This window comes from Pyrus communis, chromosome 6 (genome assembly GCF_963583255.1).
Source record: "Pyrus communis chromosome 6, drPyrComm1.1, whole genome shotgun sequence".
NCBI lineage: Eukaryota > Viridiplantae > Streptophyta > Magnoliopsida > Rosales > Rosaceae > Pyrus > Pyrus communis.
Window position 1 is genome coordinate 18,393,981 of NC_084808.1, and position 19,246 is coordinate 18,413,226.

Sequence of the window (19,246 nt, forward strand, 5' to 3'; positions counted from 1 at the left end):
AGGCAATGCCCGGTCTACTATTGATGGCATAGGCCTTTTCGCAACACTGGTCTCTTGAAAGGCCCAAACTGCTCCTCCGCCTTCCTTTTCACCACCACCATCACCGCAGCTGCAAGGGAAATGATGATAGTCACACATTTTTTTTAGTCTCACTCGCCCCTATTTGGTCATGGCCATTGTTGCCATTTAGTATTACCGTTTAATATAATTTATCTTCACTTATAAGTGAAATATCTTATATTCGATTCTCGACAATAGAGATTTCACAATGAACTTATTCCCTCATGCTTTTATTGTAAATATATTGTTGTATATATATGTTGACCCTAAAAATTACAAAGCCTACGTGGTGCGCAGGCCGAGTAACTAATAAGCTAACTACGTCCTTCGGTTGAATGCGGGGCGTGCGAACTTGTCGGCCGAGTTCGGCCGATGAGTAAAATTTGTTGATGTTGCGTTGAGCGCGTTGCTGACTTCTTTATCTTGCGACTGCGGCCGAGGAAGGAACAAATCTCGGCCTTTGGATTCTTGAGCCTGAAGACAAGGCTGCTAGTTCTGCGAAGTTCACAAATCGTCGGCGCCCGACTCGGTCACAGTATTATATTTGTAAGAGTATAAGCACGTTGAATCGACACCAGACTATACGGACACAAGTATTCAAAGGTGATGTATGTCTTGATGGTGAATGTGGTTCGGCCATCAGAATGCCGAACTCTGAAACTCACTTGTGAGTATCCAATCATAAAATCACTCGGCATCCAGTATGCCGAATGTCGTAACTCGTAACACCTTACTTTGCCAAGAAGGCTAATAAGATGACCTCTGCCAATAAGGATTCGACGCAGTGCTGTTTATCCAGTCGGTCTCGACGCAGTGCTGTTTATCCAAACTGAATGTGCTCCTCGGTCGGCTGATTCTACGACAACAGTGCTGTTTATCCAAATTGAAGGTGTGTCGGCGGGAAAAAGAAAATAAAAAATCTCAAGATGTTTGAGAGGTTTTGCACATGGCAATTGTGTGTTGAATTGGGGGTCCCCCTTCTGCTGCACGGCGTCTGTACTTATAGGAACATATTTTCTGTTTAGCACGGTCTGGATAATAAGTAGAAACCGACTGAAACTCAAACTCGTAAAAATAACTAATTTGCGACATAGGTGCCAAAGCCTATATTCATATAGTTGATTCTTCAAAGATAATAAAACCCACCTTGACTTATCCCATCGTAATTAAAAACTAGCCTAGCTAGGCTTTCTTTTCTTGTCATAATTCTATCACTCATCCATACATCCTGATCCCATTTAATGAATTTCAAACCATTTAAAATTCATTTCTGACTTGTGACATCCCACATCGCCCAGGGGGTGATCCTTAAATGTATATTCCCATCTCTACCTAGCACGAGGCCTTTTGGGAGCTCACTGGCTTCGGGTTCCGTTGGAACTTCGAAGTTAAGCGAGAAGGGGGCTAGAGCAATCCCATGATGGGTGACCCACTGGGAAGTTGTTCGTGAGTTCCCAAAAACAAAACCGTGAGGGAATGGTAAGCCCAAAGCGAACAATATCGTGCTACGGTAGTGGAGTGGGCCCGGGAAATGATCCGCCCCGGGCCGGGATGTGACAATTTGGTATCAGAGCCTAACCCTGGCCGCGTGTGTGCCGACGAGGACGTCGGACCCCTAAGGAGGGTGGATTGTGACATCCCACATCGCCCAGGGGGTGATCCTTAAATGTATATTCTCATCTCTACCTAGCACGAGGCTTTTGGGGAGCTCACTGGCTTCGGGTTCCGTTGGAACTCCGAAGTTAAGCGAGAAGGGGGCTAGAGCAATCCCATGATGGGTGACCCATTGGGAAGTTGTTCGTGAGTTCCCAAAAACAAAACCGTGAGGGAATGGTAAGCCCAAAGCGGACAATATCGTGCTACGGTAGTGGAGTGGGCCCGGGAAATGATCTGCCCCGGGCCGGGATGTGACATGACTACTTGTCAATCAACCTAACCTACTTAGGTTTTCTATTCACCATTATCCAAAACTTGCAAATCCATGCTATGCCATGTGAAGAGTCCAAGCCAAGCTGTTCTAATTCACACAGTACACTGCTACCAAATCCAAATTAACTCGGACTGTTCTGCTTGCTTCTACGTTGAGGTTGTGATTTGCATCCCACTTATTTTGTACAAGAAAATTGAGATAATTTATTAAAAGATAATTATTATGATTAAAAACCATAATATTATCTCTTAACAATAGCAAATTATCTTATCTGACGGTTAAGAAACATGCTCACTCAACGGCCTCGATTATTCGGGTCGATGGTGTAAAATCAGGTCCAAACAATATAAAAACATATTCATTATTTCTGTTTGATTTATTCGATTTGAAGACTATACATAAAGAAAGATGTGTAAGAAACTAAAAATAAGGTGTGAAAACCAACTTCTCACGTACAAATGATATACCATAACTGGTTATCCTCCAAGGATCTTTTCCTCCGGGCCATCTTTGCCCTTGTCCAATGCATTGCTTGTCCCGTGTGTTAGTAGTTAGTACTCATCAAATTGGGCATCCTAAACAAAGAGAGGGAAGTTCGAGTGAGAGTATTGGTGTTTTACATTCTAGAGTTCATGGACTAGTAGTGGGAGGAAGTTTGTTTTATTGATGGTTGCACTTGAATGATTCGCGTTAATTGGTAGCACATAAAAGTGATGTTTCTTACCGTATTTATAACTTTTCGGTATTTACACACCCTAAGTATAATTAAACAACTAAAATTGTCTTCTTGATAACGAAATACTCTATTGTTTCTTTTTTTTTTTTTTTTTTTTTTTTTTTTTAAAGAACTAAAGCTGCCTTCTTCAACAATTTCTTTTTTTTACTTTAATACAAAATATTTGGTTGAGTCCTTTTGACAAAAAGAATCCAGCAACAAAATCAACTCTGAAAACACACTACACAACCAACACGCTAACCAACTAATTTCAGTTCAAAGCCAGCAAATGTGCAGTATTATGGCATCATCACTAAATAAATTCTCCTCCAATCAATATATTGTCTCAATGACATCACCGATGATATATAAGATTATTATATATTAAAACAATAAATCATCCGTCAATTAGCTGCTTACTATTTTGTTTTTTAGTTTTCATTTTTCTTAGTTTTCTCTTCTTCTCCCTATTTGTTTTTTCTTAATGACCAAACACCACATTAAGATAAACCAAATCCAAACCTGCAACAATTTCATTCAGTAATATACATCTTTGTGCTACTTACACATCTCTTCATAATTTGACCATAAAACATCTGAATTCTTCAATCACACACAATAAATCAAACAAATTAAACCCCCGAAGAGGAAAAAAAAAATTCCAAGAGATTAAAAATTAGTATACTTTTACAATGCCATTACAAATACATAACATACAAACTTACAAAAACAGATGCCAAAAACAAACCCCGTCAGCAAAAATCCGGCCTCGGTTTCTTCCGAACCGAAACGCAGCCTCTCTGATGATCCCTGAAAATCCTGATCTCACAACACTCCCTGAGGTCCTCAAGACTGATATACTGCTGCTTGACCATCCTCAATGTATCACCACCAGTGTCATGAATCCAAACGTAAGGGTGGCAAGTTTCGTCATAGTAATACAGCAAGCCTCTCATGCTGCCAACGCCGCTGCCGCCACCCTCTCCGCCGGGCATATAGGCCTTGTATATGCTCTTGCACTTCAGCCTCTTTGAGGAGCCTGGTTTCAAAGTGTGAACCTTTTTTAGTATGGACCCAACTCTTATCTGCAGTTCCACAGGCTTGTCACTCAGGTTCCAAACCCTAGTTCCACATCCTGAGGATTGCTGTGTGTGATCCCTGCATCCATCAAAGCACCCTCCAGTTGGGAAGATACCAAATCTGGGCATCTTTGATTTCAGAGACTTGAAATGTTTGGTGACTTTGGTCACCTTGGACTTAAAGACAACGTGCATCTTTTTGGTTTCTCGTGTTGCAGAAGATTCACACCACCCTTATTTGGCATCTTTAAATCCATATATAACCTCTCAGTCACCCCATAAAGTGAATTCATGATATAATTTCTCATTCTTGAATGTAGAGGTCGCAAATTAATCCATTAGGTTGTTAATAGGTACCTATTAAGACCCGTTTAATTTGATATCACCATAATAGAGAGGTGAGATTCGTAACGATGATGATGATGCAAAGTGAAATCAAACTAAATGGGTCTTAATGGGTATCCATTAACAACTTAATGGATTGATTTGCTACCTTTACTTGAATGGATGGTTGTGATTATTTTTTGTAGTACTGAAATACAATCACGTGGTATACTCAATCCGAATGTTATCTATATGTAAATTATTGACATTCACTCTCAATATGGGATATATGAATGGGAAAATGAGTGTTTCAGTATGTCGTTGAAACATAATTTATTTTGTTAATATTTGATCAATATGTCGTCGATATTTAATTTTGATAAGCTAAGCAACTGAAATTTAATTTCTAATATACCACGTGACTGTATTCTAGTTTCACACAATAATGTTTCCTAATTGTGGGAGGCTATAGTAATCATGTGACATGATAGAATATTGTTAGCCCTTGCATTAAGGAATTGGTAGGGTCTCCAAAAGGCCAAAAATTCAACCCTAGAAAACGTGGAGACAAAAACTTAATTAAAAAAATAGTAGACTGCTTTTTCCTTTGTTTTGGAGGCAGAAAGAGAGAAATGGCACCCACACTGCACGCAAAGCTTAATGATGAGGTCTCATGTGTAAATGATGTTGCTTCCCATTTGGTCATTCTCCTGTTCAAGTTTCAGAGCAACCACCTTTTGCTTCCCAATTTCACTCCAATGTCTATCTTCAGCATATTAAAACCCTGGTAATTTGGACCACAAGCAGTTGGGGCTTCTTTCATGGGTCATGACTCTTGACTGAAACTTGAGTGTAACCGAGGATATATATCGCCATTCCCCTATAGCACTCGTCAAGTAATTCACTTCCATAAGTGTTATAGGATGTCGGTGATATACACCTATGTGATATATAGTATCTTCTCGTGACTTTTTCGGGTGGATGGTGGTGTTCCTGATGGTTGAACTGTTTCGCCTAAAATACGTTGCAGGTGGATCAATTTCTTCAATTCTTACCAAACCAAATCTTCAAATTTCAGACCATCACCCACCCACCATGACATATTGTAGCTCACAATATCATATCCAACGGATACATTACCTTGGCACCACAGCGAATACGATCGTCGATGTTCGGCGCAGAAAGAACATTATAATAAAGTAATGGTAGAAGCGACTCGTATTTCGACCAACTTTCCAAGAGGACAAACTTAGGGCACAACAAATCTTCTGATAAAGATATAACCTTCGGAATAAGCACTTAACGCGTAGGGAGCAAAAAGATTAATCGTTTCAAACAAACAAGTCTCACAAAAATGATCTCAATGATTTCTTTAATCTTTCATTTCAAGTTGAAAAAGACAGAAGCTACACTCAAATAATTCAATCTTAATAGTCAAGTTAACCCATATGTGTTCAAAATACAAAATCTAAAGGATGGGAGGCTGTACAGGGAACAAAATGATAACTATCAGATGCTGCAGTATTAATAGAGCACAACACTTTGAAAGGAGGAGGTGGGAAGAAGAATTTACAAAGAGCGTGGATTTCATTTCTCATGATGGTCGTCAGACGCGTCTATCTTGATTAAAAGAGGCTGGTCGATATCCACTGGTGTTTCGGAGACAACAGGTAACTCTGGTATAATATCGATGTTATCAATATCCTCATTTTCGGCCAAAGCTTTTTCCAAAGCGGCCTTGGCAACTCTTGTAACACAAATCATTAAAATCACTGCAAAAAATCCAAAGAAAAAGAAAAAGGATGACAAACTGAACATTTCAAACTTCAATATATTTACAGAAACTTCAATTGTAGTACAATGTTTAACCAAGTTTTGCTTATTAGCCCTTTTCAGTAGTAGCAATTTCACTTAGTCCATAATCTTTACCGGAAATATCAAAATGCTTTGTTTAACTACAATTAACAAATGACTACCACACAAGCCAACATGACAAATTTCAGGAGTAATTTTAATATATTTTCCGTCCCAATTTTCCCCCCTTTAACCATTTAACACACCTGTAAATCCAACTACACTGCCATTCCAACTTAAGAGTGCTCCAAAGTCCAAAAATCATGTTCTCCCGTTTCACTCATTTCTTTCTTCTTTGTTACATTGACATGTCATTTGTATATTAAGCTTCATGTTATGATAGTAAGAACTTAAAACATCTTGGTCTAGCATAGCAGTCCTGATGCTCCTACTACACTAAGGAAAAGAACAGAAGGTGGCTGGAAAAAAAAAAAGGGTAGTGTGTGCTAGCTGAGCAGCTGTAACTTACCAGAGACTACAAGGCCCAATATGATAAAAGCCTGCATACAAAATACAGCAGAGTGAACATATGTCAGAGATAAAGACAACGAAGAAACAATGCTATATACATATCCCAAAGCCTCATTCGAAAATCCATAAACTGTGCTCTCAAAGAGCTTATATGTCCAAAATAAACAGTTATGATGCACCCTTTTAGGACACGTGTTCACATCATGCCCCGGATACTTAATCCCAGTAAACAATGTTGAGGTGAGATCATTTGAAAAATTACAAAATTACAAGCAGTCCAGAACAAATAAAAGATGAGATAACTCTTACCCAACGGGTCTTTGAAAATTCACCCCATCCATGGGTCACATCAGAAAGATCCTTGAGAGTTGTTCCAACATATACTAGCGCAAATGTTATTGGCTATAACAGAACCAATATCAAACACATTAACATCAAAATCTCCATCTATGATAAAGACATCTATTTAACAAAAAGTGTTAAAGTATTTGAAGCCTGCTCAGGCAACTTGTCCTCTGAAAATATGTTGCAACAAAAATACGAGTTGATCAAACAATTGATAATCTACTCAGCTCGGTAGGACCTAGAACCATAAAGCCAAAAAGATTCTAACAGTACATGTATTTTTCCCTCAAGCAAATCCAAGTCCTGCAGATTCAGGTACATGCATTTGTACACAGGTTCCCTAATCGGAACTCATACATGTATTTTACCAATACATTTTACAGTCAGAGGTTACATATTGTCCAAACAAAAGGCTGACATCAGCTTGGAACAGATGGAAGCATGCATATGCATCACATATTAAATTGACAAGTTCATGAATATGCAGACCACCTTTTAACACAATGCAACTCTCCGGTAATACCTTAAAAATTTATATGACCGATGTCTAAAAGATGCTGAACCTTTTTCGCAATTGAGTGTAACAATGTTGCTTATAAGAAAATAAAGGAAGTTATGTTAATCGCATACTAATCCAAAGACACCACAAGAAGTCATGATGGATGAATTGGCAGCATGTTAAAAGCTCAAAGTATAACACATGGAGTAACTGAAGGGGGGTAACTGCTAACCTCACAACATGAACAAAGCTTGCTAGTCAAGCATACAATTATATTCCTATAAAGACACACTAAGACAACCATCTTGACCAACATATATATCCAAAAAAAGAGACAATAAACATGACAATATTCCATTATGCATCTTCAAAAAGCATTGTGTTCGTCACTTAAGATTAGAAAGAAACAAAATAGAATAACAAGATGTTGGGATGGAATCACATAAAAGTAGTGCCTCAATGAGGGTGAAGAAAATACCATCATCCCTATCCAGGAAGCCAGCATGTATTGTCCTATTGGAACAGGAGTCACAGAAAGGAGGTAATTTAGCATGTTGAATGGGAGCAAGGGAACAAGACGAAGCAACAAAACAATCTGTAGAAAGAATGAAACAAATAATATCAGCATCTATTTACTTTATACTATAGATAATATTCATTTTACACTGTAAACATTCCACTACTTCCATGCTTCATTGTTTACTATTTGTAAAACAATTAAATTTGGGTAAATTAATCAATAAGATGCAAGTTGAAACACCATTAAATTTGCATACTGAGAATGTCAATTCACATTTTGAAGGTGAAATATGAATCAAGCAAACCTTAAATCCGGATCTCCGAATTGCAATTGCAACTGCCCGGAACTGAGGATAATCCTTCAACCTTGAAACAACAAATGATCTCCCAATCTGCATGGGTATTCAAGAATAAGATAAAGAAAGCATAGATACTATATTTATGACCAATGGGCTGAGGACAAGATACAAACAAAGCATTTACCTATGAATGAGGGAGAATAGAAATGAGAACGGAATATCAGTGAAGAGCATGTGAATAATCACACATATAAATGCATTAATATTTTCTCTTTTTTCAGAAACTCAAAAAACCAGGAAATTCCAATACAAGAGTTTAGGATAGAAACATACAGTTCTTCCTAGAAGGAAAGCAGCCCCTGCACCTAAAGTGGCTCCAATTGAATCAGCAACAAAGCCAACAGGTAGCCCAAAAAGATAACCACCACCGAGCTGAACCATTAAAATGAGGAATCGCGTAAGGTTGCAAACTTGCAATTAAATAAAAATACAAAATTTCTTTTTGAAAATCTTTCATCTCTGTTTCGCCCTAGACCATGTATTGATATTGCACAATATAACAGTAAAAGAAAACTATAAGTGAAGTATGCAAAGCATATGCTAGATCATTACTCTACAAGAATTACAGTGCAGTAACAACAATTGCTAAGGCATCGGACAAATGCTTACAGTAAGTACTGAAGCTGGTACTGCCAAGACTGTTAGTGGAATGTATGCAACAGCCCTGCATGTTACCCAAAGGAATATAAGTTGAAAGGCAAATAGAGGCAGACTGTTACTGTTTTACCAGTAAGACATGTTTGAGGACAAATTAACCTGTAGGCAGTCTGTTATTGCGACTAACTTTTAATATTGCGATCAAAATGTTAACAACAATCAAAATGAAACATGCACATCATTATTAATCAGTGTCCAAACCCAGAGAAAGGAACGATTGGTAGAAACAAAATTAAGGTCCTTCAATTTACTTACAGCACAAGGGGACCCCAAGGACCAAGATCCTGCTCAACCCATAATAAGAAGTCCTTCAAAATCTGCAGGTAGCAGTTACTTTATCAGTCAACAAACATGACCATGTTCACATAAGAGACATTGGTATCAGCATCATTGCCAAAAAATTGGGGTAGCAAAAGGTCTAAAAATAGTGATCCACCAAAAAAACCCTCCCTATTGCAGCTGACATAATTAATGCAATTCAGAAAGAGAAGTGCTACTGCATTGTCACGTCTCAAACTAAAAAGAGAAGTGTGACTGTTGTTATACTAACGAGCAACAAAGCTATAACCATGTCCATATTCAAGTGTTACAAAAATCTAGTTACAAATGAACTAAAAATCGAAATGAGTTCGCCATTTGGGCATGCTTGAAAATGCAATCTCAGTTTCGAGCCCATCAAATTGGGCACCTCCCTAAATTCCTTTCAAACTTTACTGTCAACGTCTAAAACATGTCAAGCAGCACCAAAGCATCGCCCTAATGAAAACACAATTCCACACACAGCTGAAGCAAAATCCAACATTTCCATCAATTCGAAATGTGAGACCAATCCAATAATCCAACCAACAAAAAGATGCATACCCAAATCAAAATCAATCAAAACGCACAAGAAAATCATCCAACTATTGAAACCCTATAGCGCAAACTAAACAGAAAACAAAACCCACCAGGAAGAAACTCACAGATTGAGCTATCAAAAAAAGAAAACAAAACCGACCCAGACGAGAAAAACCGAACCTTTTCCACGGGAAGAGTAAAACAAGCAGTGGCAACGGCGGCCAGGAGGAGGAGGAGGAGAGCGATCCTGAGCGCGGAACCCCAAGTGAAGGCCATGGAAAACCTCCGACGCCAAGGCCTGCACTCCTCGTCGTCGTCGTTGTAAATAGGTTGCTTCAACGACAAGCGAGGCCTCAATCCCCCAAGGTTTGCCAGATTTGATTCGGCTCCAAAAGATGTGAGCTTCCTGCCTCGGTTTTTTTCTGGGTACCCACTGTTATTGTTTCCTTGCGTTCTTATCTTCTCTGTCCGATTTGATTGAGAAATCTTCCGAGATTAATTGGGAATTTCAGATGATTAGGAAGGCACAGAAAATCGTAGAAAAATTACTGATTAATTAATTTGTTGTGTGTTGGTGGAGTTTTTCTGCAGTTATTTTTTGGGGAATTTATAAATCTTGTGAATTATGTAAGTTTGATTGATGGGCTGAAGGTGGTGGTTCGTGTCTTGTTGCGTTTGAAATAATTAAAAATGGTTCCTTTTTTCCAAACGCGGTTAGTATCTTTTTATTCGCATTTCTTTTACAATTTTAATAAATTTGTTTTTGTTTATAAGAATATCAAAAAAATTGAAAAGAGGTACTAAAAAGGAAAAAAAAGGAGAAGAGAAAGAATCATTTTGTAGCAATTATGATTATTTTATTTTTAGTTGTTATTTTTCGTACTGTAATTGAAGTACAAGTATGTGAAAAACATAAAAAGTGAAAAAGAGCAAACGAAAGATGTCGGGAGAAATGTGAAAGAATATTTTTAGAATGACAAGGAAAATGGGAATTAAACACTAAAGTATGAACTGAGTTTATATTGTTTTCATTTTTAAGTTTTTGTTTTCATGTGATCTCCTTTACTTTAGTTCTTCCTCTTTCCGACCAAATCTAGTCATTCATCTTCATTTTTCATGTGTCTCGTATATTTTTCTTTGATTTTAGTGCAAAAAAAAAAAAATAAAGAAAAAGGTCAAAAGAAATTAAATTTATTAGCAAACAAGCCATAAATTACAACAACAAAAATCTAAATAATGATATTGTATGTTTAATTTTTAAAATAAATAACATTAGTAAATATAAAATGTTTTTCGTTGCAAACAATCTTAATATTGGAAGTTGTTTCAAACTTGACAAACCCAATCTGTAGGTAGATGGGCCCTGCCTTGGGTTTCTCAAGCATTTCATAACTCAATTAATCTTTAATTTCTTTTTATTGGATCATGGGCTCCAAAAATGGGTTCACCAAACTTAATAATGGAGGCCGAGTTTGCATGAGTTATTTTTCAAAGGTACCGTCAACTTATTTAGATGAATTACAAAAGGTTGGATTGGAAGAATTAGAACTACGTTATATGAGTATTATAAACGCGTGTAGGAGAGATTTGTAAATGATTCATTGCAAGTACGAATCTCTCACACGTCTCTAAAATGCTCATATAAGCTTCCTAATAATGTATCTAATATTCTATGACGCATTCTTTACTAACTTGATCAAAAATCCCAAATGACTTGAAAATCACCCGCACAAATGTAACCTTTTAAAAATGATTTTTTTTTTTTTTTAATTCTGCTATGAGTTTAGGTTCATAAAACGAAATTTGGATGGGCTACAAGGATTAATTTTCATTAAAGAGTGCTACTTAATTTTATTTATTTATTTTTGCTAACGGGATTGGGCGGTGTGTCTCTTGCTTTACTAACTGTATGTGAGTTTACTGCAACTAGGTTTAGTTTGGATGGGCTACAAGGATTAATTTGAGTGACCAACATTAAACATAAGCAAAACTATATGTAGAAATTATTTCTCCTTTGAAAGCCGAGATAGGCTATAACCCATAGCGTTGTATGTGACTTCGCTATTATCGGAAGAAGAAAAAATATATGCGAAATTCATTTTTCGTTATCAAAATATGCCGTACTAATGATGGACTGAACAATAATGCAACTACAATTTACTAAGAGTCGGATATTAATCAATCAAATTAAGCATATTTTTCCTGCATCAACCAATCAAGGCTGTTTAACTAGGCCACCATCTTGAATAGCATTAAAACTTGACCAAATCTAGCTAAACCAATCAAACCTTTCAAGAACCAATTAATGCAGCCCACTGACGAACCAAATATTCAGACTGCTACCTAATTCCTATTGAATGATTACACCTGCATTCATCACTGTTGCCATTCAACTTCCATCCGATTCATTCATCTCATTTGCGTCTTGATTAGAATCAGAAAAGAAATTAATATGAGGACGTAATCTGTGTGCTTTAGCGACTAAACACTGCTTGGCTCCTTAATTTTTAGGGTTGATTTCAAACTAGTAGCTGGACTTTGACGCCTTCACAAGCTCATACCTGTTAATGCAAGGTACTTTCCGACCCAGAGAGGTCCAAAGGAACACCAGCCCAAAGAAACACCGGCCCAAGGAGCACAGGCCGAATAGGATGGAAGGACAATCCCAAGCGCTATCGAACACCACACAGCAATCCAGAGTATTTATCAACAACAAGGCCGAAAACCTTCCCATAAAGTATTTTCCAACCGTCAAGATGCAAGTTGGTACACTGACAGCTTTAGGGCACAAGGTCCTAGGAACATAGGCGTAGACCTAGTCAGACATCAACTTCAGGCCACGTGGTGGCTATTTAGGAGGACAAAATTCTATGAAGGGACATAAAGGCTAATAGGTAAGGTACTTTGGTGCGGGTTTCCACCAACCCTCAAGCCGAACAAGGCACTTGGCATATGTGTTGTCCTATGAAAGCATGCAAGTGGAGCTACACAAGTATCACTTCGTTGACACGTGGGTCGGCCAAAGAGCGAAAGGATAACTAGTAGGTCAAATCAATGTATTCGGCGCATTAAATGCAAAGGCAGTGGATGACTCAAGTCCAGAGACTTAGGGCTCACTGAGGGCTATGTAAGGAGGATGAGTGCTCCTTAGAATAGGTAGCTCAGGCAAATTTAGAGAGAAATTAGGCTAAATAGCTAAAATGGCCCATGAGATTTGCATAACACATCACTTTGGTCCCTGAGATTGAAAATCAACAGAAATAGTCCCTGAGATTGTCCACCATCCCTCATTTTGGTCATTCCGTTAAAAATCCCATTAAGTCTCCTGGAGCTCTTGACCGGAAGTTTAGGCAATTTTCAAAGCTTCGTAACTCAATCATTTCTTAACCAAATTCGACCCATAATATATCAAAATGAAGATAGAAAAGTGTAGAACAAGATTATACCTATTTGGAAGCCCAATGGTTGCCGGAGATGACCGGAAAATAGCCTCAAAGTTGACTGGCCTGGGGGAAAATTGAAAAACTCGCCGGAAACTGGGTAAACTTTAAACGTTCATAACTTCTTCAATACTCAACGAAATCGAGTAATTCAAAAATGAAAATCATACTTCTCGATGAGAAAAAGAGAATGGTACCTTTCTTGGTTGCTAACTCGTCGTGGTTTGGCCGGAAAACGGCTCGAAAGTTGCTAACTCATTTTCGAGTTAGCCACTCTTTGTTTAAACCCTACGATTCATTCCGGCTAAAACCCTAAGAGCTTTTATAGAGAAAAACAAGTTTTTTTATGGATGGATGGTGATTTTGAAGTTTTGAATCCTCCAACCAAGGTATGACTCAATTTATGAATTTTTTGTTCGTTTGTTTTCAATTTTTTAGAGTTTAGAAGATGAGTATTTTGGTTATTATTCTTTTTTAATCAATCCTGCATAGCTTGTTTATCTTTCTGCAACAGCATATTGCTGCAATCACTCTCCCACTATCCATCTGCACCCCAAAAAACCAAAAAGACTTGCAGATATTGGAAAGACCTTGGATTCCGTTTGCTTCTTCTGTTTTTATATTATATTTTTATTTTTCTTCTCTGTCGGTGTTTGACTACACCCCAAAATCATCTGGCATCAATGTACCTATTTCATAAAGTGTCACCTATCACTTTACTTTCAAGTAATTGTTCCTATATTGCAAAAGACATAACTTTACTCTTGGTGCAAATATTGCAAGGACTCGCAGACTGTGCAAGGATTTTAACACATTAGTAAAACTAAGTCCAAAAAAAAAAAAGGAGTTCCATGTCAGGCACATTTATGCTTGCATACTTTTATTGTTGAATGTTATCTGAAGTCAAATAACTAAGGGCTTGTTTGGTACTCTACTTGAATTCAACTTTTTAAACTCAAAAATAATTTTCAAGTTTTAGGCCTTAAAAACTTGTTTGGTAGGACTATTTTAAAAAAAAATGAATTCAAGACTAACTTAAAAATACAGTCTATTATCTAAAAACATAAAAAGTGAGTTTTTTTTAGAGTTTTTAAACTTAAACTCATTCATTTTTTTTTCTCTCCCTCCTCCCTTCTCACTCCAAATCTATCTATCTCTCTTTTCTTCTTTTTCTCTCTTTTTTTTATAACTTTTTCATTTCTCCTCCAATCAATTTTCTTCATTTTCTCGGTTCTTTCTCTTTCTTCTTCCTCTCTATCTCATCCGATCATCTCTCTTCTTTCTCTTTCCTTCAATCATTTCTTACTTTCTTTCTCCTCTCTCCTCTTTCTCCCTCTCCTGCTACCTCATCTTTTTAGATCTTTTTGTCTAATTTAAGTCGTAAGATTTAAAAATTTAAAATCACAAACCAATCAAGTTTTTGAGTCTTAAAGAAAATTGTTTTCAAGAAATGTTCTTGAGAAATGATAAAAATTTTCAAATAGGATACCAAACAGACCCTAATAATCTTTACATGGTTTTTGTCAACATCTGTAGAAGTGTCAGTCTTGTTGTCAGCCATGACTAAATTCACACTCCAATTTTTAGTGTCCATTTTCAGACAACGTAAAGATAGAGTTAAAAATTAAATGAGTGTAAAGATAAATTCACTTATTGAATTGGGTTTATGGGGATATATTAGGTAGTAAATTTGGATTTAAAGAGATATTAATAGTTTAGTTAAAAATCAAATAGGTGCAAAGAGTAAGTTGAGTGTAGAAATATGTTACATTGGTTGAAATAAAATTTCCCTTTACATTTTCCTTCTTTGTTTTAGATGTCAATGAAGTGTCAAGGCATGGTCCATGAAATTCCTTGCACTGCATAACTCCAATAGCTCAAACTCAAAGCGTCAAAGGATCCATCTATTAATTTGTCCGCAATTGGATAAATTATGGAGGATATCAAGGCGTTACTCCCGACGATCATTGAGGCTACTTAGACTAAGGGTGTTGCCCCCAGGCTCGCAAGTCCTGATCTTTCTTTGAGTCAAGTTTGTGATATGTTGCCTTGATTGGCTCTTAGTAAAAGCCAGACAAACTGGAAAATTGGAAGAGATGCGTTGAGGATTGAGGAATAAAAGCCAGACAAACTGAGATGCATTTAAAAGTGTCTTTATCTCTTCTACCCATAAAGTTAATCATTTCGTACCCTTCCTTCTTGGATCCTACGGAGTGTCATCAGAACCAAAGATGCCAATTTCAAAACTTCATTTGCAAAAATGAAGATGTTGCTTGCTATTCAATTTGAAATTTTCTTTTAATTTACCGAAAAACCTACAATACTCCGAAGTATTTAACATTTTGCGACCCAGAGCACATTTTTTTTAACAAATGATATTATTTATACTAAGGGGGAGGAGATGAGCTTAGTCTCGCTATGGACTAGCAATAATGTGGTGTAAATTCACCTTGGATGAGAATCGGACCTAAGATCACTCACTTACAAGTGAAGAGAAATATCACTAGACCGTAATACTAAAAGACTGCGACTCAGAGCACTTAAACCAAAGAAATTTGGATAGCCAAAAAATTAGATAAAAAAAAAAATACCAAACAAGCTCCAAATATCTACTGATAGTAAATGATAACTTGGCTTAGGAGGCTTAATCTTAATTACTTGAAATACAAGATTCTGTAATGATGTACAAAAGTGGTCTGAGACCATATGTGACTACATATAAACAAAACAAATAAAGAATGCCGAAAGCTCAAACTAATGAACAATATGGATCAAAACAATGAATGCATCACCCTCATACTTTGCCGTCAAGCACCAGAAAAACTGCATTCTGGCATTCCGGGAAGAGCCTGCATTTCGGATTCTCGTGTTCTTAAATCGCCGCAAGGTTTTTAATTTGCTTCACATGTTTGTAGAAGCTTGCCTTCCTGCACAGAGTGCATTCAGCAGTATATGATCCAACATAAGGTCGACAAAATAATAGTGCCCAATTTCGCCATCTCTCCACTTCATCTTCAAGGGAGCTCGGCCATAGTGCACCCCATCGTTGCACCGATTATCATAATGCCACGGGAAGGTCATGTCGAAATTGTCAATTACACCAGAGAGGAGCCCGGCTTCCTTCAACTTATCTAACAATACTGAATTAAATGCCTCCATTTTACTCGGGTTAAATCCCAGAGTTCTTGCGTACCCACCAGTGGCTATTGTTGTCCGGTAAAAGATTTTTGGCACCGTCAAACCTCTCTGCCTTATCGACTCCATGATTTCCGCCCAAAATGTTGCTGCATGGCTTGCACCAATAGAGAATGATCTTATGTTGCGCCAGTAATAACCGTCGTGTAATCCAGAGTTCATGATTATAGTATCTGGAACTGTCTCTTCTGAGAAGTATTTCTTTAACAAGTTCCTAAACCCTTCATCTTTCAAAGAATTCAACCCTTGGTAGTTTTGCGTTTCGTTCCAATGACCATTGAAGATGCTTGTAATTCGAACGGTCTGAGAAGGGTCTTTTGGATTTGAAAAGTTCCTATCAAACCGTCTAGGAACTGAAGGAATATCAGGCCGATCCAATATAAAGTTGAGAGTGTTGCGTATTGAGTCTACGTGATTGGAGTCGCCCCAAAAGAAAATCCACCGGTTGCTCAAGCAATTCCAAGCATCATTAGCCGAAAACAATCTAAACGAACAATGTGCGGAGTAAACCCAACCATTACTCTCCAACACCCCCAAAGAGCCATTGCACCATGGACTTTGGCAAGGAAAATCCCGGGATAGGCAACGATACCGACCGTCATTACTAATTTCACAACCATCATTCTTCCCATGCCTAGTCCACCTTCCTGCCCAAATCTCTCTCCCAAAATCGGACTCTTCGCAAGTACGCAGCTCAGGCAACTTCGCCGTGCCCTTCACAAACCTGACCGGAATCTTTCGCAGCTCTCGATCATAAGAAAACCTAGCTGGTGAAAATCTAAGACCCTCAAAATGCCTAAAAAGTAGAATGACAGTAAAATTGTACAACCCCACAAAATCCTGATGAACTTGAAGCTTAACAGAATAAGAACCATTGCCAAAATCTGTCACCAGAGGCCTAGATTTCCATGACTCCCCAGAAAGATCGGTTTCGAAGTAATCCCCACCCAAACATCTAGGGCTCTTATCCTCCCCCAACGCCAGAAACTGGAACTCATAGATTTCACCAGCCGATAGTTCGATCAGATCCTTACCGTCCAAATCAGGGATAGCAATTTCTACTGTTCTCGAAACTTTACAGGGCTCTCCTCCCGGAGCTAGCCACCTAGCCAGAAGACTCTTCGTGAAGTTAGGTTCCAATTCAGCTACAACCCAACTCGAAGTTCCGGATTTCAGAGAAACCCCAGTTGAATTCTGGGCAGAAACTGGTCCAGATTGGGAAAAATTAATTGGGTTCTGAGAATCCAAGTGGGTTTTGAACTGGGTCGCACTGATTTGGTTCTGGGTCATATTGGTCTGGTTGATTTGGCTCTGGGTCGGATTGGTCTGGTTGATTTGGTTCTGGGTCATGTTGGTTTGGCTCTGGGTTGGAGTGGTCTGGTTCTGGTTCTGATTAACCGCAATGTCGAACGATTTGACGTCGATATTTTGATGGGTTTGGGCGAGATTAGCTAAAGCACTAACCTTTGTGGTGAGGTAAGCTTGGCGGGTCCTTGTAGCGTCGACGAAGTTCTGCATAGTTCCGGCATCGACGCTCCAAACCACCACCATTCCGACGAGGACCGCCGCCGTTAACAACCCAACTCGCCATTGAAGCAAAGGACCCAACCTCGTACTCGCCGTCCACGGCTGCGATGGTGGCCAGCCCAGTCCCTTCTCCGGCATCTCTCACAGACTGCAACAACAAAAGTTAACAACTCGCCATTAAAGCAAACCCAGATGGTAAAAAGTTACCAACTCTGACGACAAGGAATGTGTTTTTCTCGATCTTTTCGAAGCAGTGCATATGATAATACAGAGAAAAAAAAAAAAATACTTACTTGGTCTGAGTTTGCAGAAGTACAATGTTAAATTTCCTTTTTATCTGCTCCTTGAATTCTGAAAACAGAGAGAATCAAATCTGTGAACTTGAATGCAGTTCTCTCTCTCTCTCTCTTCTATTTCTGGTCAGTTCATGCTCTTGTTTCTGTTCCTGGAGTCCGACTCATGAGAGAAGAAGGAATAGCTGTTTATAATTTATAAGCTCTGCTGAAAAACATAAATTTAGGCCCGGTTTCTGGGAAGAAGTATTAAATACAAATAATTATATAATTGGTCACAATGTTAGAATTTTCTTCGAACAATACGTTATATTAATAATATAAAATGAATAATTGAGATTACAAATAAAATTTAATAGTTACCTATCACTACGGGTCTAGTATTCTTTTTTATAATTAAAGGTTTTAATTCTAATTCTCGATAATGTTAAACCACATTATTATGAAAAGTCTATTTTATTTAACTCACTCTTCCATTTTAAAACAACTCTAAAAAATAAAAAAAATAAAATTTAATAATTGTAAAATTGAAACTTTATCAGAGAAATCTAACGATTAAACCAATTGTTAATTTTTATTTTTTTGCGAGTTAGTTTTTAGTTGAGAGTTCTAATCCTGGCAGGAGCAAATTATTAGAAGGAAACTGACTGGTGAGTAGGAGCGCAAATCTTTCTTAATTTTTGTGGACGGAAATGCCCCTGGTATTTATTTGGGGGTGGCGATGAGGTTGATGAGCAGTGGATCACCGACCGGGGGAAGCCAATTGGAGGGAGCGCCGCTGCGTCGGCGGGTGTGGGGTAAGGGTATTTATGTCAATTAATGCATTATATTACTGATGTAAAATTGATTGCGCATGGGTGACGATGGTTTGGGATGTCGTGCCACCTGGAATCACCTGGTGATGTTTGAAGGAAGGATTGTGGAACGGACACATTTCTTTTTACTTATCGTATATTTTTTGTTAATTTCTATTTGTTAATATTCTTCAATTCATTTGATCCGACGATTGAAAATTTAAAAAATTTGTGAAAAAAAAAAAAAAAAAAAATGTATATCACACTCCTTGTGGAACACAAAAATGAAAGGCCAAAACCAAGAAAGCGAAACCATCCTATGCATTGCGCAAGTGCAATAAACTCCAG

The 19,246-nt window shown here is 37.9% G+C and overlaps 3 protein-coding genes across 3 annotated transcripts; all 3 read right to left on the minus strand.

The window, feature by feature from the left end:
- Nucleotides 1–3,229: 3,229 nt before the first annotated feature.
- On the minus strand, nt 3,230–3,987 carry LOC137737998 (uncharacterized). Its single transcript, XM_068477594.1, has one exon. It carries the CDS (start codon nt 3,977–3,979, stop codon nt 3,458–3,460), a length of 522 nt encoding a protein of 173 aa, XP_068333695.1. The 5' UTR covers nt 3,980–3,987; the 3' UTR covers nt 3,230–3,457.
- A 1,476-nt stretch (nt 3,988–5,463) lies between these two features.
- On the minus strand, nt 5,464–10,284 carry LOC137736806 (uncharacterized). Its single transcript, XM_068476077.1, has 9 exons — nt 9,830–10,284; nt 9,068–9,129; nt 8,765–8,819; nt 8,429–8,527; nt 8,102–8,188; nt 7,756–7,872; nt 6,743–6,835; nt 6,432–6,462; nt 5,464–5,880 (listed from the first exon to the last, which is right to left on the minus strand). Exons 1-9 carry the CDS (start codon nt 9,923–9,925, stop codon nt 5,696–5,698), a joined length of 825 nt encoding a protein of 274 aa, XP_068332178.1. The 5' UTR covers nt 9,926–10,284; the 3' UTR covers nt 5,464–5,695.
- Nucleotides 10,285–15,708: 5,424 nt separating this feature from the next.
- Nucleotides 15,709–18,343, minus strand: LOC137736807 (uncharacterized). Its single transcript, XM_068476078.1, has 2 exons — nt 18,105–18,343; nt 15,709–17,959 (listed from the first exon to the last, which is right to left on the minus strand). The coding sequence occupies exon 2, from the start codon at nt 17,947–17,949 to the stop codon at nt 15,991–15,993; it is 1,959 nt and encodes a 652-aa protein (XP_068332179.1). The 5' UTR covers nt 17,950–17,959; nt 18,105–18,343; the 3' UTR covers nt 15,709–15,990.
- Between the last annotated feature and the right edge of the window lie 903 nt (nt 18,344–19,246).

Coding starts and splice junctions, on each gene's coding strand:
- LOC137737998 (XM_068477594.1), bottom strand. CDS start 3,979: ATGCACGTTGTCTTTAAGTCCAAGGTGACCAAAGTCACCAAACATTTC.
- LOC137736807 (XM_068476078.1), bottom strand. CDS start 17,949: ATGCCGGAGAAGGGACTGGGCTGGCCACCATCGCAGCCGTGGACGGCG.
- LOC137736806 (XM_068476077.1), bottom strand. CDS start 9,925: ATGGCCTTCACTTGGGGTTCCGCGCTCAGGATCGCTCTCCTCCTCCTC. Junction 8,528..8,764: donor TACCAGCTTCAGTACTTACT/GTAAGCATTTGT, acceptor TTAATGGTTCAG/CTCGGTGGTGGTTATCTTTT. Junction 5,881..6,431: donor ATTGGGCCTTGTAGTCTCTG/GTAAGTTACAGC, acceptor GATTTTTTGCAG/TGATTTTAATGATTTGTGTT.